The sequence below is a fragment of the Mytilus galloprovincialis genome, chromosome 10 (genome assembly GCF_965363235.1).
Source record: "Mytilus galloprovincialis chromosome 10, xbMytGall1.hap1.1, whole genome shotgun sequence".
In the NCBI taxonomy this organism is placed as follows: domain Eukaryota; kingdom Metazoa; phylum Mollusca; class Bivalvia; order Mytilida; family Mytilidae; genus Mytilus; species Mytilus galloprovincialis.
The window spans coordinates 64,087,995-64,111,927 of NC_134847.1; the positions used below are offsets into that span (position 1 = coordinate 64,087,995).

At 31.8% G+C, this 23,933-nt stretch overlaps 1 protein-coding gene across 6 annotated transcripts in view; it reads left to right on the plus strand.

Moving 5' to 3' along the window:
* Positions 1-23,933, plus strand: part of LOC143048109 (dystrophin-like) — a 207,346-nt gene that overhangs the window by 10,995 nt on the left and 172,418 nt on the right. For all 6 annotated transcript variants that reach the window (XM_076221562.1, XM_076221566.1, XM_076221561.1 and 3 more), the window contains exons 3-5: positions 16,297-16,358; positions 17,628-17,720; positions 21,385-21,465. In XM_076221562.1, the coding sequence (XP_076077677.1) occupies positions 16,297-16,358; positions 17,628-17,720; positions 21,385-21,465 (236 nt within the window). The remainder of the gene's footprint in view (positions 1-16,296; positions 16,359-17,627; positions 17,721-21,384; positions 21,466-23,933) is intronic.

The window sequence follows — 23,933 nt, forward strand, 5'->3', positions numbered from 1 at the left end:
TCGTACAATAATGCTGGGACAGAAAAGGAATATTGAGATAGTACAATTACAATAAAATATGTTAAAAATGAAATCTTCCCTCACATACCTAACAAAAGAAATATTGGGTACATTGTTATATGGCAACTGACTGAATTTTCATGAAACAAAGACTTTTTTCCTACAGGTTGATTGTTAATTTGTCCCTTTTATAATATTTGTTTAGTTTAATTATCAAAGATGCAAAAAAAAAAGTTTAAATACGACCCTCTGCAGATTTTCTAAGTTGACTTTTTTTTAAATATTGATTTTCCTAGCTAAACATCTATCTTAACATGCTGTTTGACAAATGGTTTAATTAAGTGATCGTTCAATGTAGACTGAAAGTGTTCACCTATTGTATTTAATGTGTACAGTATAGGATCAAAACGGTTGGTTGTTTGCTGACCAAATAAAAGTACAAAGCACCGACTGTGGACTTAATCTTGAGGTCATTTTTCACATTATTATGATAAATGTGTCTGTCTAAACACCTGTCGCCTTATTATGTCTGAAAGTAGGATTATTTTCACTAAAACAAGAATCAGGCTGTTTGTTTTGCATATAAAATCTAAATAAAAGGAAGAAAGGGAGGGAACTCTGCATTCTAAATTTTGGATTAGATTCATGCCAATCTTTGTTTACCAATTATGTTAAGCAAATTCAAAATTTCCAACTTAATGACAGTACCTTGTCCAATTAATACCACAATAGGGTAATTTCATGTAAGGAAAAGTCCCTGTCTTGTATTTTGTGATTTAGGAAGATAAATGTCATGCATGACACAATTTACAAATTATTATATCGTAAACAGATTTAATCAGACCACTTGGATACTTACAGGAAAATTGGATAAAAACTAAAATTGAAACGCCCATTTCTCCCCACTTTGTCATTGAACAAGTTTCTTGGCATTTCCAGTAGATGCCAGGGATCATTATAAACGATGGGTCAATTATCTTTCTAAACTACAGGTTTTACTGTAGGTAGTATTCTAATCATATGAGGAACAGTAGCATTGGTGGAATTATGTGGTTAATTAAACCTGGATTAGGTGTAAACTGTCAGATTAAATTTACCATAAAACACATGAATAGGTGTTAAAATACTGGGCTACTGGAGTACTGGTATTGTTATTCAAGATGTATACCTAAAGTTTTCTTGTTTTTAAATGAATTTCAATAAATTTTTAAAGAAAAATTTAGAACTGTCAGTTAACTGAAATCGGGAGTCACATTTTTATCTATATAATGTAAGGGGCAAGCTTTGGTTATCTGTAACATGTTTGAATATAAAATTATCACATTTACATTTTATCTGTGTTCCCCATGGCTAATTCAAGGAAAGGGGGGTGGGACTCCGGGTGAGGGTGTTAAACTGCTTTATAATTTTTGGCAGATCTGTACCTTCTTCTGTAGTTAACAGTTGTATGTTACAAATCACAAGCTCATGGAATCTGTCACCAACTTTTGGCCTTTATTAAGTAAGGGGACCCAACCCATATAGAGCTATTCCTTATTTCTCTAACCATTAACCTGACATTAACCCTACTTAGCCTGAACCCTAAAACACCTACCTAGAATTAACCCTAATCTAACATCCCGATAGTAAAAAAAGGCCCAAAGGAGAAGGTCAGGTAAGGGCCAATTTTGGCCTCAAATTTCTGATTCGTCTAACGAAATATTTTGGACACTTTTTAAACACTTTAGGGTCTATTTCAATTAGTTTATGTCAATGATTTTAACTGATAAAGTCATTACAAACGCTCCGATTCAATCTAATATATGAAAAATCTATCAAATATGCAAAAAATCGTCACTTTTCAGATGGTTTTTGTCAAAAATGAAAGTGGCTGCATCTGTGTTCATCCTCCACCTTTATATATGTTATGTATTATCATCAAATACAACTTACATTTCAATATTATGAATGAACACGAATGCGGCCACTTTTGTTTAAGACAGAAACCGTCTAAAATTTAACAAAAAATCTAAAATTGTGAAGATTTTAGTAATTGAGCATGACTTAATGATGTTGATATATGTGCATTGTATTGTCAAAAACAGCCCATATTTGTGTAGCAGAAGCATTCTTCTTTCCAATAAATAGCTAAAAGATTACATTTTCACAATTTTGTAAAACTGCTATATTTTGGGGCCAAAAAGAGGTCTTACTGAACCTACTCCTTTGCATAAGTCTGCTGTCTGCAGATCCGGGGAGGTTTTGGGGCTGGAACAGCACCCAACCCCCTTCCCCCTTCTTTTTGACTTATTTTATATATGTGAACGCTTTAACTCCTTTTCCAATGTGACTGGATCAGCCACTGACATAAAATATTTTTACATCCTTGTATCTAATTTTTGTTTGGTTAATAATGTTATTGCACTTCTTCAATCAAATGTATATAGGTATGCAGGTTATTCATTTGTAAGCAGCTGAATAAGCCTTTTGATGTGATACATGCCACGATTTGTTTGTTTTTTTCAGATTTGTTTGTTTTTTTCGTATACTGGAATGGATTAGGTTTAAAAATTTTAAATGTTATAGCGATGAAAATTTAACCCAATCAAATGTACTTTATTATAGTATTTGACTTAATTTTCATTCTTTTGTTAAAAACCATGTGAAATCTGTAAGTTTACGACAAAATTGATTTGATTTATATGACCTCATTACACATCTTTATGTTTTGTTGACATTTTATTTTGAAATTTTATGGATTTATTATTTCGAAATTTCCAGTCGAAAAAGCAGACTTTAATTTGAAAATAATTTTAATTTTATTTGTATTTTTTTAAGCTATATTAGTTAGATTGACTATTTAATTGAGTGATTCTCAAAATGTAAAAAAATAACAGTGGGACTTGAGAATATAAACTAAAGTGGATAGAAAATATTAAAGAATTACTCTAGGACCCTTCTTACATAGAATTTGAAACTTTGAGAAAATACAGCCATAGGAAATGAGTTATAAAAGAAATTGCTTTCTTTTTTGTCCTTGTGTTGGCTATATTAGTCTTAATTTGTTGTGTCCAAATACTTTTGTGGAACCTTATACAAATTTACAAAGAAAAACGTATTGAGACCTTTTCTATTTGCTACAAATTTGTCTTCATTGTGTTTTTTTGGCATGTTTGTTTTGGACATTTTTTCAGAAATCATACAGTTAATAATTGAATTTGTCTCCATTTACTCTTGGGAGCATGTAAAGATTTGTCAACAGAACCCAATTAGCCTCTCTTTGAACTCTTAATATTGATTCTTCTGGTATTAAAGATAACATCCGTAAAAGGTTTTATTTAAACGATCAGTCTTTTTATAATTCCTTTAGAATAATTAACAACAATCTTTTAATTTTGCATCAGATTATGCTTAAGTTGGAATTTACATTGTGTTTTCAATTTTGTTGTCTGTTTTAGTGTTGTTTCATGGAAACTGTTACAGTTGCTCTGGGAAATGTACAAAACTAAAAAATAGCATTGTAAATATTAATGGTGATGAAATTGTCAGAATAGTTTTTAAGTCCACAGGAACACATTGAAATATTTTGTTGCCAGAGATAGCACAAAACACATAAACCAGAGCATAAATATTCATGCACAAAAATATTCATTTTCTATAGAAGATAGTTTATTCCCTTCACATAGTTTATTCCCTTCACATGTCTGTTTGTCACGATAATTTATGAACATAAGGTCTCTATATCCTACTTTCTATAATAAAATCGAGAATGGAAATGGGGAATGTGTCAAAGAGACAACAACCTGAACAAAGAGCAGAAAACAATGAAGGCCACTAATGGGTCTTCAACACAGTGAGAAAATCCCTCACCCAGGGGTATGCTACAGCTGGCCCCTATACAAAAATGTGTACTAGTTTAGTAATTATTATAATGGAGGCCATACTGAACTAGGTTTCGGGGTTCAAATACTAAAAATGGAATAGGAATATTAAACATGTTAAAGTTGTAATTAAGGTTGAAGCTTGACTCTTTGAGCTAGTGAATCATAATCCAAAGTCTGCCCCCTCAGAAACATTCTGCATAATGCCTATGATATCCTCATCATATATCTTGTACCAAACCTAATTTTTAATGATTATAAATGTTTACCAGTGTATAAACAAAAAAGCTAAAGTTAATGCAACAAAAGCAATGAAATATGCAGTTGTAACAGATTTCAGGAGATGAAAATCCAATTTTTCACAACTTGATAAGTAAATAGAAAACCAGGAATTACTAGTTATGAATAAAAAAATTGGGGAAAAACCTTAAAGAATATTTAGTGTAACTTTTCAAGATAAAAATTTTACTGCTTAAGATGCACATATTGATGATGAATGTTGAAGTGTATCAACAAAATAAAAAAATGGGCGCCCTGATCGATTTTAACATCTAAAACAATACAAACTATGGGTTCTATTCACTTTAATCATATACATTTACGAGAATAAGGGCTAGCTAAAATTCATGTATATATGAATGTTGTTGTCTGGTGTAAAACAAGTCTCCTATCTAAACTCGTAAACAGTTGAGTGTTTGTGTATGTGTCCATATAAAACTGGTTATAGGTATGATGGCCAATATGTAAACTGGTTTGTTTGACCTTTCCAAACTAGGTTATATCATTTCTCTTAAGTTATAATCTGAGATAGTGTCATGTCATATTTGTCATATACCATACTTGTCTCAGATTTTTAGATAAAGGAGATTTTATACAGATACCCTGATTTGTTATCTTAGATGTGAAAATGACAGAATGTTGTCCTGAATGTGAAATTATGATATATAAATTTAGAAGAACACTCAATATGTGTCAATCATAAGAATACTTTTTTAGTTTTCATTGAAAGAAATATTTTTTTGAGAATTAAAGACAGATTCTGATAATTTTACCAAAGATTTGTTTATTATATTACAGGTCGGAAAAGGATTTTAAGAAGCCATCTAACATTCCATCAATTAATCAGTCAATAAATATTAAAGGTGCCTGTAAAGTAACGTAAAAAATTGTTATGCAGATTTTGTGAATAAAATATCCAAATTAAAGTGCTTCTTTTCAAACCTAAATTTTATTTCATAATCCTTCCTATGCATTTTGGTGCACCTCCATATCAATTACCATTTACACCAGTTTTCACCCTTGTGCAGGAGTTATCTCCCATTCTTACATAATTATAACAGTAACCTGTAAAAGATAAGTAATATTGAATTATCTCCAATTTTTGTGCTGTAATTTTTTTTGTATGCTTTTTATGTAATTTTTTTTTGTTTTTCGTTCATTTTTAGCTCACCTGGCCCGAAGGGCCAAGTGAGCTTTTCTCACCACTTGGCGTCCGTCGTCCGTCGTCGTCGTTAACAATTTACATTTTGAACTTCTTCTAGAGAACCACTGAATGGAATGGAACCAAACATGGCATGAATGTTCCTTATGAGGTGCTGACCAAGAGTTGTTACTTTGTAGCCGATCCATCATCCAAGATGGCCGCCAGCGGCGGACTTAGTTTAACATAGGACCCTATGGGAAATGCATACAAATGACTTCTTTTAGAGAACCACTGAATGGAATGAAACCAAACATGGCATGAATGTTCCTTATGAGGTACTGACCAAGTGTTGTTACTTTGTTGCCGATCCATCATCCAAGATGGCTGCTAGCCGGGGACTTAGTTTAACATAGGACCCTATGGGAAATGCATACAAATGACTTCTTTTAGAGAACCACTGAATGGAATAAAACCAAACATAGCATGAATGTTCCTTATGGGGTGCTGACCAAGTGTTGTTACTTTGTAGCCGATCCATCATCCAAGATGGCCGCCAGCAGGGGACTTAGTTTAACATAGGACCCTATGGGAAATGCATACAAATGACTTCTTTTAGAGAACCACTGAATTGAATGAAAATAAACATGGCATGAATGTTCCTTATGAGGTGCTGACCAAGTGTTGTTACTTTGTTGCCGATCCATCATCCAAGATGGCCGCCAGCGGGGGACTTAGTTTAACATAGGACCCTATGGGAAATGCATACAAATGACTTCCTCTAGAGAACCACTGAATGGAATGAAACCAAACATGGCATGAATGTTCCTTATGAGGTGCTGACCAAGTGTTGTTACTTTGTTGCCGATCCATCATCCAAGATGGCCGCCAGCCGGGAACTTAGTTTAACATAGGACCCTATGGGAAATGCATACAAATGACTTCTTTTAGAGAACCACTGAATGGAATAAAACCAAACATAGCATGAATGTTCCTTATGGGGTGCTGACCAAGTGTTGTTACTTTGTAGCCGATCCATCATCCAAGATGGCCGCCAGCGGGGGACTTAGTTTAACATAGGACCCTATGGGAAATGCATACAAATGACTTCTTCTAGAGAACCACTAAATGGAATGAAACCAAACATAGCATGAATGTTCCTTATGGAGTGCTGACCAAGTGTTGTTACTTTGTAGCCGATCCATCATCCAAGATGGCCGCCAGCGGGGGACTTAGTTTAACATAGGACCCTATGGGAAATGCATACAAATGACTTCTTCTAGAGAACCACTAAATGGAATGAAACCAAACATTGCATGAATGTTCCTTATGCCGTGCTGACCATGTGTTGTTTCTTTGTAGCCCATCCATCATCCAAGATGGCTGCCAGCATGGGACTTAGTTTAACATAGGACCCTATGGGAAATGCATACAAATGACTTCTTTTAGAGAACCACTGAATGGAATGAAATCAAACATGGCATGAATGTTCCTAATGTGGTGCTGACCAAGTGTTGTTACTTTGTAGCCGATCCATTATCCAAGATGGCCGCCAGCATGGACTTAGTTTAACATAGGACCCTATTGGAAATGCATACAAATGACTTCTTTTAGAGAACCACTGAATGGAATAAAACTAAACATTGCATGAATGTTCCTTATGAGGTGCTGACCAAGTGTTGTTACTTTGTAGCAGATCCATCATCCAAGATGGCCGCCAGCGGGGGACTTAGTTTAACATAGGACCCTATGGGAAATGCATACAAATGACTTCTTTTAGAGAACCACTGAATGGAATAAAACCAAACATGGCATGAATGTTCCTTATGAGGTGCTGACCAAGTGTTGTTACTTTGTAGCCGATCCGCCATCCAAGATGGCCGCCAGTGGGGGACTTTTGAATGAAATTAAACATGTTCCTTTCCTTATCAATGAGGTTGTGTTGTCACTTTTAGCCAAATTTTATATTTTTCATATGATTTCAAAAACCCAAGTAGAATCAGGTGAGCGATACAGGCTCTTGAGAGCCTCTAGTTTTACATAAATAAGGCCGTTAGTTTTCTCGTTTGAATTGTTTTACGTTGTCTTATCGGGCCTATTATAGCTGACTATGCGGTATGGGCTTTGCTCATTGTTGAAGGCCGTACGGTGACCTATAGTTGTTAATGTCTGTGTCATTTTGGTCTTTTGTAAATAGTTGTCTCATTAGCAATTATACCTCATCTTCTTTTTTATATTTATTAATAGTTTTTTTATTCTTAAATATTCATTACATCTACTCACATAATAAATTTAACAAATACATCAATGCTCTTTGGTTGGGTTGTTGTCTTTTTGACATATTCCCCATTTCCATTCTCAATTTTATTTCATTTTTTTTTGTTTAAAACTGCAATATCATAATGATGCATTGAATCAAAGAGATTAGGTTTTAATTGCTTTAAATTGACACCAATATAACTGAAATCTTTTGTTACAATTTTTACATCTAAATTTCTGATAAAAATCTCAATTGTACAAAAGTACTTTTAACAGGCTTTCATTTTCTTAACACAATTACTTTAAACATGCATTTTTCAAATTAGAGTCTTTTGTGTCAACTTTTTTCCAGGTGAAAAATCCACTTTAGGGAACAAGTTAACTTTTGATTGATAGTATATTTGTTCAAAAGCCACAAATATTATATAACTGGGTATTAAAATCCCACCAGAGTTGATCTCATTATTTACACTGGGTATCTTATTGTTAGAAAATTATTTTATCAGCCTTTTCATGTTTAATTCTAAATATTTAGAGATAACACTTATACAGGGTCTAAAATCAATAAAAATCTAATGGTTATTAATTAAGTTGAAGGGAGCATAAAGTCAGATTGTCAATATTTTGGTCTCTTTTTTCATTTTGAGATTGTCCCCAAACAAAAGATAGCGGGAGTATGAATGGCTTGTATTCAACAACAAAGCAAGACTAGGACACATGTCATGTGTGTGAATCAATAGCCTCTACCATACTTCATCAAAATCTTGGATGTAGTAAACGATACATTGTAACATTGGATAACATTGGCAAATTTTATGGGATGTTGTAAATTTTTAAATTGTTTGAACGTCAGCGGTTATTCGGTGACGGGAACCAATTGAAAGTTCACTGCTACGTAAATTTACTTAAGCAAATGTCAATAGAGTTTATGAATTTAAACGTTTAATTTAATGCAAAGGAAATGTAAACAGAGAACTCATGTGATATTAAAGACAAGACCCTTTGAAACATGTTGAGTGGGTTCAAATTGCTCAGTGACACCCATGGTACGCAAGAGCTATTTGTAGCATTGTTCATTTTTGCCAGTTTATTATAAAGTCACATATAATCGATCCGTGTTTTGACCAGAAGGAAGCCTATAATAACATTTCTAGAAGTGATTGTTGCACTATTAATACTGTTGGATGTTTATTAATGCTATTTTCTGTGTCATATTATATGGATTTTATATTGTGGATTATTGTAACATGAGCAAATAAAGATGGCAAGGAATGATATAACTTCTAAATATCTTAAATTTAAAGGTAAGGTTCTACTTTTTTTTTTTAATAAAAATGGAATATGAATAAAAGAAAGAACACAAACAGGTATTGCAAGCTGAATTGGGTGTGAAAGCTTTATTTAAAAAGATATTTTTTTTTACCATTTTAGTTTTTAATTGCTATAATGTTAAATTTCAAGCAAAATTCATTAAACCAAAATCTTGAATGACTTGATGATAATCAGATAGAACCCCATACATGTAAATTGAAATATGTGTACTAACCCCGCTTAGGTTGGATGAGAACCGAAATGTTGAGATATATACATGTTGAAATTACAATTTTTTAATTGCCACGTTATGTTTCTCACCAGTTTGGTCCATATCATACCTTGACAGAGTTAGAACAAAAATTACAATTTCAACAAATATACCCTATTAGGATAGTAAATTATTTCAGTTTGTATGTATCAGTATGCCTTTCTTTTGACTAATGGGTGTTTTGTTAAAATTAAACATTTATTACAGGACTTTGTAATATTTATTTTGTGAGACCTATATTCAAACTTCTTTTTTTATTAGTTTATTTTTATGCATGTGATATATATTTAAATATTTTTTCATCCTTATATGTATAGTATCATAAATGCAGATTACTGAAATTGGATTTATGCAATATTTCCTTTTAATTATCAAAACATTTTTTTATGACTGTAAAAAGTGACTAAATCTTTTGTAACTCTATACACCTGGCTTGTACTACAGACAAAGTTATTGGCTGACATATATATTTATTATTGTAAAGTTATCAAAAAAATGACTTAAATTGGATATTCAATGTCATAACATCTGCTACGGTGTCTAACAGATTTAAGTAAGAATAGGAAATTATCTTATTAGAAAATGCGGACACCATATGTTGAATGATAAACACTCAGGAACTTAACAAATTAAAGCTGACATTTCTGTCTCCTGAATCCTGATTATTACACATCAGACTGACATCAGTACTGTAATAATAATAGAAACAGTTATTGACTAAATCTGAAATTATAGTAATTGATCAGAAATAGTAGTGGATGGTGTTCATGTCATTCTATGGGTTGTAAGATTTTAGCTTATGAGAATTGGACACATTTCCTCTCTAAAAATGGTATTTTGCCATGAAAATAAAGTCTTTTGTGATAGTATTCACAGAAAAAAAAACTAAATGAATGCAACACAATCTTGCTACACATGCATGACATGAATTTATTAATTGTTTTGTTTATTATTATTTCTGTTGTAAATTCCCACTTCTATTGCTTGCATTACTCTTAAGGTCCACAGTGAGAAATATTTTATGGAATTATAAGGGAAACATTATTAGAAATCAACCTCCTGGGAAAGCACTTTCCTACAAACCTAAAGTTGAGTTATCCTGCTAACTTTTACTATTCTGTAATGTCAGTGTATATTATTAGGAACCAACCTCCCCTAATAGCTTACTTATTGTCGTTGAAATATTCTTTACAGTCTTTGTATTTTAACTGGTAATAATAAATCAAAAGGTTTCAGTCCAGGTTTTAGGCAGATTGTATTGTGTTTTCATTGTTGAAGTTGCCAACTCAGCTCATGCCATTTACTTAACATATTATAGATTGTGTGGATGTTGTTTATTTCTATTAAAATTAACCACTTCATTGAGAATTTGTTTCAAAGTTAGTTATCAGGTCTAAAATTTCACCATTATTTGATAATCAATTTCTAAATTAGCATATTAACATCAAAGGTGACTTTATCAGGTATCAAGTTCCTTATCTGAAGGAATTGCATGGGATTTTAGATTAGGAAATCTCTTGATTTACATTTTAATTACAAATATGAATCTAGTGCTTACAAAAATCCTTTTTATAAACAAAAAATGTTACCAGTTGAACACATTTTGCTTATAAAGATAGAAATTGTAGTTTTACCATTTCAATTTCCCTTAGTGAGCCCCATTTGTATCGGTAAATCAAGGTCCTCTTCTCACCTGTTGTGAACAGGTCGGTTTGTAATTACTCGGTTAGATCCATCCAAACAATACTATCGCTAACACATTACTTGCACATGGATTAACCAGAATTATACCGCTGTCGTTAAACGTTACCGATAATCAAGACTACATGCCCCTTATTATTATCAGACTAACAGTTTACTTTGGTCTTTAATCTATTGGATTTTACTCAGTTTGGAAACAAAGTTACAAAGGAGGAGAATATAATAGTAGAATTTTATGAATGATGTAACAATGTAAAGTGAATACCTTTTGACTACTTCCTTTCCTTTCAGGTCTTTCTAAACATTTTGTTTTGTGATAATTCTGAGTAATACATTCTTTCTTCAAGGATGAAATAAACTGACATGGACTTTTTTTTTTTTGGCCTGCTAGCTTTCTTGGACACTCCTTTGATACAACTTCTTATCAAAATATACATTAAGATGATAACAAGTCCTTATTAAATTCAGAAGTTTTGGATGCATTAAATTTTGCAATTGTTGATCGATGGGCACAGATGCTCGATTAATGCTTGATAAATGCTCGATTAATCATTGCAATTTCTGAATATGCTGCAAACAAATAATGATACATCGCTTCAAAAATGTCTCAATTTTCAACCTATCATGTCTCAATTTTCGCAATAATCAATACATTCCAAAAAAATTTGAACTTTTAATACATGTAGTACATTCTGTATTACTAGACTCGGTTCTGAAGACCTGTTGGTGGCCTTGAGCTTTATCTTCTTTTTGGTCAGTTCTCTAAGACACATTCCCTATTTCCATTCTGTATACTACTATGTAACATCTTTTTGTACATTACTAATGTTAACTGCAAAAAAAAAAGTTTGCCTTGGGTAAAACTATCTAATCATAAGGATTAGTTTATTGGGTTTCTATGTGCCTATTGCGTTTGGAACCTTACTCAATTATCAACTACAATGTATCTATGGTCTATTTTTTGGCCAATGGAAAATCTTACATTTTAATGGTTTTTACTTAAAGGTTGCTTTATTTGTGTAAAAATGTTGCTTGTAGAAAAAAATCTTATTTCCAAGCCTTGATTGACACTAAGACTTAATATATGCCATCCACAAATAAAACTTTTAACTGAATTAAGAATGCGGTATAATGAAGTTGGAAGCTGTTTGATGTCTAAATAAGGTTACAGAATTTATTAAACTAGCTAGTAGCTTTTTGATATCTAGATAACACCAAAGTACTTACTACTAAGTGGTTTTTGAGGACTTCAATTTGTTCAAATTAAAAATTTAAAAGAATATCGACCTTCCAGTAAATTGATTTGTGTGTTGTTATTTGGTTTGTTTATCAGTATATGGATATTTTGTCAGATTTCAACCTTTGGATTTAAAAAAAAAAATGGTTAATTGTCAATTGTTCCATCTATGAAAAGCTGTTCCATCTATGAAAAGCTTTTACAGAAATAATTAAATGGACGCAGTTTACTTTTATACAATATTATATCAATGAATAACTTTCGTAAAATAACGGTATGCTTGGAAACTTGTTACTGACAAAGCTCAGGATATGTAACTTCAACTTATTATGTAAGAAAGTGTGTTACTAGAGCAAAATACATACCTTATGCTTTCATCGGTATAAGGTGGACTGAACTTTTTAAACATTTGCATAGTTCTTTTTTTTTTAATTTGCAAACAATAGCAAAAGCAAATATTTATGCTTAAAAGATATGTCAGAGGTCACAAGCCATCACAGGAAACCTTTATTATGCTTCCGTAAATTTTTGCAGTCTGTCCGTCTGAAACAAATGATTCCCATTTTGCCTATTAATCAAGCACAAAATTTGATAAATTGAATTTATTTAGGATTCATAGGATTTGTCTGCTGGAAATGTTTCAAAGGAAATTAATTTTACGATATTAATTGAGTAATAGTTTGTCAAATAGTCTACCTCCATAAACACTTATCAGCATACCTTATTAAGTACCAGTAGTTACTGGTATTGATCTGTTCATATAACTAGTCATATTAACTTTATATTTATCAAAGTAAATCAATATTTATAGAACTTACAAAACTTGTAGAACTATTATATACAAACACTGTGTTTATTCAGATTAAGGCATTAAAGACTCTTTGACAAGTAATAGAAAATCATTGATACATATGTGCGTCAGTCACAAATTAAAGACTTGATGTCAGGACAGTTCAGAACATAGTGAATTCATTTATTTTTTGGGGGAACCAATTTTTTGGGATTGAGGCCAAATTGGTTATTGTCGGAATTATTGACTTTATGGTTTTACTAAAGTCTATATGCCAACTTTTAGAAATTTATACTTTGTTGAATATTAATTTTATGGTATTTGTATACCTATGAAATCTATAAAAGTTTATAAGTCACAAATAATTATGAATCTAGAGTAGAAAAATGTATGAGCAGAGGGAATATGCCAATAATTGTCCAAATTAAGTTACAGATGTTCAAATGTTTCAGATAGCTCTTCAAGATCTGTGATTTAGAAACACTTACTTCCAATACTTTAAAATGCAAATGGGTGCTTGCTTATTATAGCAATGCGTGCATTTTTTATGGAACAACCCAACTACAACACCAAAACCAGAACAACTTTTACTTAGGTCAATGAGACCAGAAACCAGCAACTCACAAAAAAGATACATCAGGTTGGTCAATGAGACAGCAGCCCAACAACGCCTAAAACAATCCCAATGACATCTTGTAAGGTAAAAGACATGGCAATCCAATAACACAAAGAAGCCTGACTAGACATCTAACAATATAGAAATAAGAAGAAGTGATATGTGTGCACTTCCAATGAGACAACTCTCCATCCAAGTTACAATGTGTAAAAAGTGAACACTTAAAAAAATGAGATATGTTGAATGTATGAAAGAGGCAGCATCACAACAACCGTAAAAAAACCAATGACATCTAGAGGTAGCCATTTGGTCCTCTACAATAAACTTGGGCCTTTCCAAAGGTCAAATCTCTAAAAGGCCTTTTAACAGTTGTTGCATAGTTAGTAACAGTAATAAAGAATTTTGCCTAACAGCATGGTGCTACATATAGTATTGTGATGCTTAGTTGTGCATTGTATTTATGATATGACAATATAATAATACTTTTATAATTATGTCTGCAACTCACATCTACTTGAGTTATAAGTAGTCAGCTATGTTGAAATTCTACATACATCTCACTGGAGAAGAAATCTAAGGTTTAAATTGCATTATTTTAATCTTAAAGTTGTCACAGAACATATTTTTCATGACACTTTTATTCATTTTTGTGACACCATTATTCAAGCAAACTTTTATGTACAATTAAGCATTAAGATCTTGCAATTTAATATGTTTATTTTCTTATTAAACATTGTTAAAAATGTAAAATTATGCAGTTTGATTAAAAAAACGTCTACCTATATGTGAATTTCTGCACCTTGAAGAAACTAAGTAACACATTATTCAAGCAACATTATTGAAACCTGAAATTTTATCACTTAAAAAGTCATCAAAGGCTAGCCTGAACTGTCTGTATGTTTATAGTGTACAGGTTGAGTTGGTATAACCCTTAGGCAGTTCACATATTTTTTTCATCTGATTTATAAAAAAATAGTGTCTTATATTGAAAAAGATTGCTCATCCATAAAGCTGTATTTATTTATTTTCACAGGATGAATTATCTGTTTTAAATTAGGTCTCCTTCCTGGGGAGAGTGTCAAAGGTCCTTTGCCAAAAAAAGTATAAACAAACATCAAGAAAATATATTATAGCCTCAAGTTTGTTCATAGAAACATTTCTGTAATTTACATTGCATTTTCCTCATGAATTACTTACAATTTGGAAATTATGCAAAAGAAGCATTACATACATATATAGATGTGTCTAGCTACTTGTTGAAGCAACAGGGTTGATTAATTGATTGATTGTTGGTTGCATTTTATCCAGTGGCAAATATTTCATAAATGTTCAGAATGAGCAAATCAGCAATAAATACTATAGGCAGGACCTGTTAGGGGGGCGTTCTGGGATGTAGATTTGGGAAAATTGGACTGCCACTGGAAAATGAAGGTATATTAGATAGATAAATGTGAAAAATGCCATGGAAAAAGGGAATTATAAAAGTATTTTTGGATTAATGTAAAACAAATGACTGCAAATCATTATTTAATCTATCTGCTTTTAAAAGTATTGATGACTAATCTTGTTGTTTGTGAGAATGCAGCTCTTCAACATGTGAAAACATACATGTTTTTGGTTTTAATGGTTTTGTACTAGTCACTTTTTGGGCCCTTTATAGCTTGCTGTTTGGTGTGAGCCAAGGCTCCTTGTTGAAGACTGTTCTTTGACCTATATTGGTTTACTTTTACAAATTGTGACTTGAATAGAGAGTTGTCTCATTAGCACATCTATTGACATAAATTCAGGCTCAAAAGGAATTCATTTAGTTTGACTCATGAATCACCAATCATATTCTGTCCATAGAATTGTTACTGCTGAGCTAATTGATAGCCAACAGAAATTATAAGTATACCCAAAAGAGAAAACTATAAAAAATAACCTTGAACTGTTGGACAAGGGAATTGTAAATATATCATGAGAAAAACCATAAATACTTTTAAACTTTAATGTGATATTAATTCCTATAAATCATACATTCTAAAAGAGGGTTTTTAAGTCATAATTTATGAAAGAATTAAAGCAATGAAAGTTACAATTCTATAATTTAAAATGATTACTTTGCTTTTTGTTAAATGTGAATATTTTTAAATCATGCTATAAGTAAAAGTTAAGGTACATTACCTTTATGAAAGAATCATGACTTTAATGGGAAAGTTTGATTTTGGGAAACACTAACAGAAAATGAGGGAGAGTTTCGTTTCTACGACCTTGACTACCCATGAGAGTCTTGCACAGTCCGTATTTAAACAGAAAACAAGGAAAGACTGCAACAACCTTTATATAAAGATTGTGTCTGAAGGGTTCAATTTAAAAGATGTATATATGATCTTTTTTTTAATTACTTGAAAAAATATTATGTAACTTTCAAAGAAACCTCTATGCCAGTTTTATTCTGACCATGTTAACTGAAAATAGATATGGCAAAAAAAAAAGATGCTGAACTATCTCTTTTTTTTGGACAAGTTAATATTGTAAAATACAAAAAAAATGAATCCAGAAATTATATTGATATTAATAATTTAACAGACAACAAATTATCTTAGTCATCTCAGAATTTCTAGCTGCCATCCTTGTCAAAAGTTACAGATGGGAGTTCAATACTGATAAATCTTGAAAAGTCCTACAGGGACAGCGTCGATATGTTTTGCAGCGATGTGTTGCAGCGTAGAGTCAAAACGTGGGATTTTAGACATAATATTGGTCTCACTACTTCCCCAATCCATTTCCCTTATCTTATTATCACTTTCAAATCATCGTATAATTCATTTAGAATCTCTTGTGTGTTTCAGATGAACGGGAAGATGTCCAGAAGAAGACATTTACCAAATGGATCAATTCACAGTTGTCAAAGGTACATTTAAGAAATATAAGTCATCCTTCTGAAAATTTTCGCTGTAAGTGGAAATCGGTGAAACATGACATATTACAGAAGTACTAATGTGGCAGTCAAAATAATGATGTAACGTAACACTTACTTTGTGTGGTCTAAGTGAGTCTAAATACAAAGAGATTTATCATAAATGTTTTTTACGAAGAATAAACAAGGTCACTATTAAGCATGTATAGAAAAAGTTTTTCATAATATTATTTTAGTTATTACACAGTTTACACTAAAGAATTGGTTTCAATTATCCCCATTTGTTTTTTCTGAGGTTCATGAATGAATGATTTCTGAGTTATTAAAATTCATTGCATTATCCATTGACAATTATAGTAAAAAAAAATTACCTACATTTGCCTATAAAAAATTTGGTCATACCATATGACAAAATGATGGGTACTTTATTCATATGATTTGTACCACGTGACTTTGCCCTTTTGGTTAAATTACTTCCCTTAGTCTAAGATTGAAATATAAATTATATCAAATTTGCTGATAATTCAGCCCTTTACCGTCATGGATTGAAGACTTCCTTCGGCGGATATTTACAAAAAAGTTGTGTAATTCTAAGGGAAAATGCTGAAAATTTACTTTTTACGAAATGGGTAGGTTGAAATCATCATGTTTTTAAAAGAATTTGGCCGAAAACTTATGAAAGCAGGTATAAGTTAAAAGTTATTTACCTTTAAAATTCAACCTATAAGGTATTTTTCTATATGCGGACAAATCATGAACAATATCTTCTTGTATCTTGATTTCTGTTTTGAATTTTGGTTTTATACGAATTTTATGATTTTTCGCTATTTTATATAACAATCATACTACGGTTACGCTTCTGGTTTTCAAACTTAAAAGGATGAATTAAAGTTTTCAAAGTAGACAATACTCATTTCTACATGAAAAGAACCCTAAAAACATGTACAATTCACCTATATGCGGACAAATTATTAATACAGCATAGGATTGGCATATTGAAATTTTTATTTAAGGGCCATATATAATCCTATTGTAATAAGACAAAATGGCTGCTATGCAAATTGGCAAAGTACCCCATATTTTCCCATATGCTATTTTTTGGAGACAGCACATTTCATCTATTTATACAATTCCAAGTTCAAATGATCATATCATAGCCAAATTAATTTTAAAAAATTATATTTATGTTATACATGTAGATATAAGAGAAAAAGATATTTTTTTTAGCAGCAAGTTAAAGGTAAATGCATTTTCTTTTTGCAGGCCAGCAGACCAACCTTAAACAACTTGTTCACAGATCTCAAAGATGGCACCCACCTACTGTCATTACTGGAGGTCCTCAGTGGATTGTCATTGGTTAGTTCATACATGTTGTCCGTTACAATACATTGTATAAAGAAAATGGCTAATGCTCTTTTGACAAATAGATATAAGAAGACGTTTTATGAGTCCCAATGAGACAACTCTCCATCCAAGTCATAATTTGTAAAAGTAAACCATTTATAGGTCTTAGCTCACACCAAACAGCAAGCTATGAAGGGCCCCAAAAATGACGTGTGAAATCCATTTAAATGGGAAAACCAATGGTCTAACCTTTATATAAACGAGAAAGGGAAACATTTATGAACCATTTCAACAAACCACAACCACTGAACATTAGGTCTCTGACAGGCGCAAACAAATGCAGCGGGTTTAAAAGTTTTAATAGGTACCAACCTTCACCCTTACCTGGAACAATAGTGTAAATACCCCATTTAAGCTTTATATGTTCTAGTGTGCTTGAATCAAATAACTGCACACTTTTCAAAGTTGTTGGGATTGGTAAATGCTAATCTGTATTGTCTCAACTTTTCTGCACCAATCAATGGAAAGCAGCATCAGTTTTGTTGTCGAGTTTTGAGTGTACTATAAGTTTTACATTTTCAATCCAAAGTTTAAATCCCAGTACAGATGATACCATATCCTTTCCTTTCCTTTGATTATAATCTATGGAGGTGTGAAGTGGAAGATAAATGTGATTTATCATATGCAAATTAATATTGCAACATAAAATATAGAATTCAGACAATTTCTGTTTGTTTTGGGATATTTTATGTTTATCCCATACTTAAATAGAATTAACATTTGTGGATTTTTTAGCAAATTTATTTGAATCCAAGCATTCAAATTTCAACACTAAATATAAATTATGTACTTTGAAATATATCTTTAAGCTCCTTCACATGAAGTGTGGGAGGTATGTAGGATTCACTTTGTTGATCTGTCTCTCTGTTCATCTGTCTATTTCTACCCCTAAATCTCTCTGTATAAGGTTATAGAGCATGTCCTTTCTTATACTAAATATAGATATATACAATATTAAGAAGATTTGCAGGCATTAAAAAAAAAATGAAATTACAAAAATTCTGAACTTTAAGGAAAATACATCATGGAAAGTCCCTGATCAAACCGCAAAATCAAAATCTCACACCTATCAAATGATTGAACAACACCTGTCATATTCCTGTCTTGGTACAGGCATTTTCTTTTGAAATGTTGGATTAAACATGGGTTTTTGCTAGCTAAACCTCTCACTTGTAAATTGGATTATCATTGTTATTTTCAAAATTCAGAATTTCAACTAACTAAGTTCAGTCAGTAATAACCAATGTTGAAATAATTACCGTAAGTGAACTGTTTTCATTTTTAGCTCACCTGGCCCGAAGGGCCAAGTGAACTTTTCTCATCACTTGGCGTCCGGCGTTCGGCGTCTGTCGTCCGTCGTCCGGCGTCGTTAACTTTTACAAAAATCTTCTCCTCTGAAACTACTGGGCCAAATTTAACCAAACTTGACCACAATCATCATTAGGGTATCTAGTTTAAAAAATGTGTTCGGTGACCCGGCCAACCAACCAAGATGGCCGCCATGGCTAAAAATAGAACATAGGGGTAAAATGAAGATTTTGGCTTATAACTCTGAAACCAAAGCATTTAGAGCAAATCTGTCGGGGTAATATTGTTCATCAGGTCAGGATCTATCTGCCCTGAAATTTTCAGATGAATCGGACATTTCGTTGTTGGGTTGCTGCCCCTGAAATGGTAATTTTAAGGAAATTTTGCTGTTTTTGGTTATTATCTTGAATATTATTATAGATAAAGATAAACTGTAAACAGCAATAATGTTCAGCAAAGTAAGATCTACAAATAAGTCAACATGACCAAAATGGTCAGTTGACCACTTTAGGAGTTATTGCCCTTTATAGTCAATTTTTAACCATTTTTCGTAAATCTTAGTAATCTTTTACAAAAATCTTCTCCTCTGAAACTACTGGGCCAAGTTCATTATAGATAAAGATAATTGTAAGCAGCAAGAATGTTCAGTAAAGTAAGATTTACAAACACATCACCATCACCAAAACACAATTTTGTCATGAATCCATCTGCGTCCTTTGTTTAATATTCACATAGACCAAGGTGAGCGACACAGGCTCTTTAGAGCCTCTAGTTGGCAGTTATAAAAAAAAAAATACAAATTCTAATGTTATTTACAATCAGAACATTTCATGCATTTCTATTTGAAATTCTTGGGTGGTTTTTGGAATAATAATATTTCATTAGATTGTTGTGATGCGTTGTTGTGTGGATATGTTGTTGGTCATAATTATAGTCCTACTAAACACATATTTACATGGAGGGATGGCAATAGTTGGCATTAATTAGATAAGATGGTTGGAAGGACATGTGGAAACCATTTGCTTTCAAAAGCTTTTTCAGATTGTCCAAACTTATAAATGAAAGTAAATGAAAATAAGAAGATGTGGTATGATTGCTGATGAGATAGCTATTAACCAGAGTTTAAATGATGAAGATATAAGCAACTAAAGGTACAGCTTTCAACAGCTAGGAAACCCATCTAGTACAATCAGCTATAAAAGGACATGAAATGAAAAATATGAAACAATTCAAAAGAGAAAACTGAAAGCCTAATTTATGACAGCACAACTTTCTAAAAATAAAAATGACAGATATAAACCAACAGCAACCACTGACTTACAGGCTCCTGACTCCGTTACACTGCATTAAGCTTCAGGACACAGTCATATTGATTAGCTATCTGGTAGTTTCAGAAGAGACAACAACAAAACTGATTTCCTCATTTAGTAATTATAGATTTTATCTTTACAAGAAATACACAGTACTTTGAGGTCTTTTGTTTGATATAGCCCTAATGAGTGTTGCTAGTTGTCACACTACTGTATCACTAGCCTGTCAACACTGAGGTTGTGAGCATGAATCCTGCAAATAGCAGATGTGCTAAACTCCAATCTTACCCGGTAATTGACTAGAATGGTCAGTTTTACTTCTGTAGTTCTCTCCAGGCACATAGGCTTTTTGTCACTGATTAAAACTGACTACTTCAAAAAATCAATAGTACTGAAAGTGGTGTTAAATACCAATAATCAAAATTAAATCATAATTAGTAGATGATTGCTTTATAAACCTGCAAAGGGTTGCTTTTTTTCTAAGAAATTTGGCTCCATAGTCATAATTTTGATACATACCATTTTACGATTTCAGTTTGAGTATCAAATAGATAGTTAATTTATCTTTGAAATGTTATACTAATTCAGCCTAAAAAAAATATTTTTTATCTTGTTGTTAGGAGGCTTTTTATTGTGTTATACTTGTACAACATATGATCTAGATAAGCTAAGGGTGAGTTTGTCTGCATATGAACAGGTGTATACCAACCAATTTTGGCTGTATCAACTCTGATATCAAGTGCTGTTCCTTGTTGTCTTTGTTTGAATGAAATGGATAAAAGGAGATAATTACTTGATTTTAGGCCTCTCAGTCTCTTGTGTTGATGGTTGATGTAGTGTTAAAACTTCCAATGTTTTTGGTCACTCCGTTAATCCTATATATGTGTTATCATCTTCACAACTATGAATATTATAGCATTATTATAGAATTGAAAAAGATAGAAGTTTCTTAGTTATCTATAGCAAGAAGAAAATTGTTGCAATATTTATATTTTCAGAAAAGAGAGAAGGGAAGATTAAGAGTTCATCATATAAACAATGTAAACCAGTCCATTGCTGTTCTCAGTAACAATTATAATGTAAGTAATAAATGTATCTTATAAAATTGAGAATGAAAACAGGGTAATGTGTCAAAGAGGCAACAACCTAACTAAAGGGCAGAAAACATCTGAAGGTCACCAATGTGTCTTCAATATAGCAAGAAAATCCTGCACATGCAGGCGGGCTTCAGCTGGCCCCTCAAAAAATGTGTACCAGTTCAGTGATAATGGACTTCATACTAAACTCTAAAACATATAAATAAACTAAAATTAAAAAAACATACAAGACTTGAAAAGGCCATAGGATTGTGACTTGGGGAAGGCCCAAAAATGCAGCTGCTGGGTTAAACATGTTTTGTAAGATCTCAACCCTCTCCTATACCTCTAGCCAATGTAAGTTAATTTCTTATATCATTGCTTATAGTTGTAATTCATATGTATTCACTTCTACATGATGAGATGGGAAGAAGTGCTCACTCACATGACAATTTTCTTGTGTTTTCAAGACTTCCAATAATATTGAATCGATGTTATTGAAATTCTTCACACCATTACCTGCTGAAATCAGAAATGGACTTTTTAAATCTTTTAAGAGATGATTTCATGTATCCAACAAATCTTAGAGAGCACTCTATTTAAAACAACTGAAATGCAAACTATTTGACTGTTTAATAGTAAATGATTAGAGTTCCTATGGGTTGTTGGTGGGATACTAATTTTAATAGGATTGCATAGTAAGGTATTGACAGATCTCTGAATTACTAGTTTACTATTTATCATTGAAAAACATATCAGTTTATTTGATAAAATTTATGATTAAAGTGAGGAGTAGGATTAGATGTAAAATAACAAATCTGTTTTAATGATTATGAAATGAAAAATTTGTTCCAGCAAAATGAATTGACCACTAGTGTTTCAGCTTTGCAAATAGTAAACATGATGGTTTTTCCAGATTCTGAAATTTAAATTGCAAGGAAATTTTATGTGAATGCTATATTTCAGTTTTAAATTAAAAAAAAGTCAGTTAACTAAAAATAAATGGGGAAAAAGATAAATTGGGGAAAAATATTCTTGCCGAAACTCATTTTAGAAAGAAAAACCAGTTTCATTAGTAGCAAATAAGGTCATTTACAACACAGAAGGACATCCTGTTGTTGTATCCGAGACAATTAAAGATGATTCACCAGGTTACAAAATTATATGAAATTGTGCATTTCCTTTCTATGGCATATTAAATAGGATAAAAGAATTGTAATTTCTATCCCAATTGTCATTGTAACGTTATGTCAGTGGTTATGAACTACTGTAATTGATCCATTATTTTTCAGTTGTAGTGGTAAATTTTTGACTTAAAAGTAATCCTGATGATTTCGTAATGGTTTTTATCCCAACAAATGACAGCTATATCAGAATTTATGGCAGCTGTTTTTTTGTTGATTTTACTAGTTAATGATCATACATGCATGTTAAGTATAAATCTGATTTTTTTATGGCCATACATGCATATTATGAGTACATCTAAAAAAAAAGTTGAACTCCTTCCTTTTTCAATTTTCAATATTGTAAATCATAAATGTATGAGTATGTTGCTTGCTAAAAATTTTCCACAATATGGAAGATCTCAATCTGCATTGTCTCCATAAGATACTGAAAGGTTGCTAAATTGATCATTATGTATTAGAAACTAATTAGAGACAAATCAGTGCTATACAAACATCTGAAGGACCTGGATATTTTATACAGATCTAGAATAAGATATAAGTACAGGATAATGAGAAATCAATCACCCAGGGAATTAATCTCTAATTAAAAAGCTGCTATAACTAATGATAATTGATTGACTGGAATGCACCAGGCTTCTGTCTGGAGAGATTTGGTTATAAAGTATCCTCATAAAAGGTTAATTTTGAGTCCTCGATGCTCTTCAACTTTGTACCTTATTTGGCCTGTTTAACTTTTTTGATTTAAACATCGCTTATGAGTCTTTTATTGACGAAACAAGCATCTGGGAAACAACATTTTAATCATGGTATCCACAATGCATGGATGGGTCTGTTGCCATTTGTGTAACAGTCCAGAAAAACCAAAGCGCTTTGGACACATGAAATTTATGATTTGCTGTTTTAATTTTTGAGCTGTAAACAGGATTTCATAAGGTGAAATATATGTTGGAATCGCTAAATCCAGATAAATTTCTGTTGATTTCTATTTTTTTCCCATTATTTATTATTCCACAAAATATTTTTCTGCATATAACAAGGACAATTGATGTTTACAAAATAATACATGAAAAAGAATAACAGATATCTCTTTAAAATTGGACAGTGCAAAAGACAACACCCACCACAAAAATACAAGCACTTTTTTAAAGAAACTTATGAATATGACAAAGGTTAAATTAACCTTTACATTTAAAAGATCTAGCAAAACTTTAACTATTTTTTTAAGCTGAAGCACAACTTTTAAAAATTCAAGCTTGAATCTTGTCAGTATGATAAATAGAACAC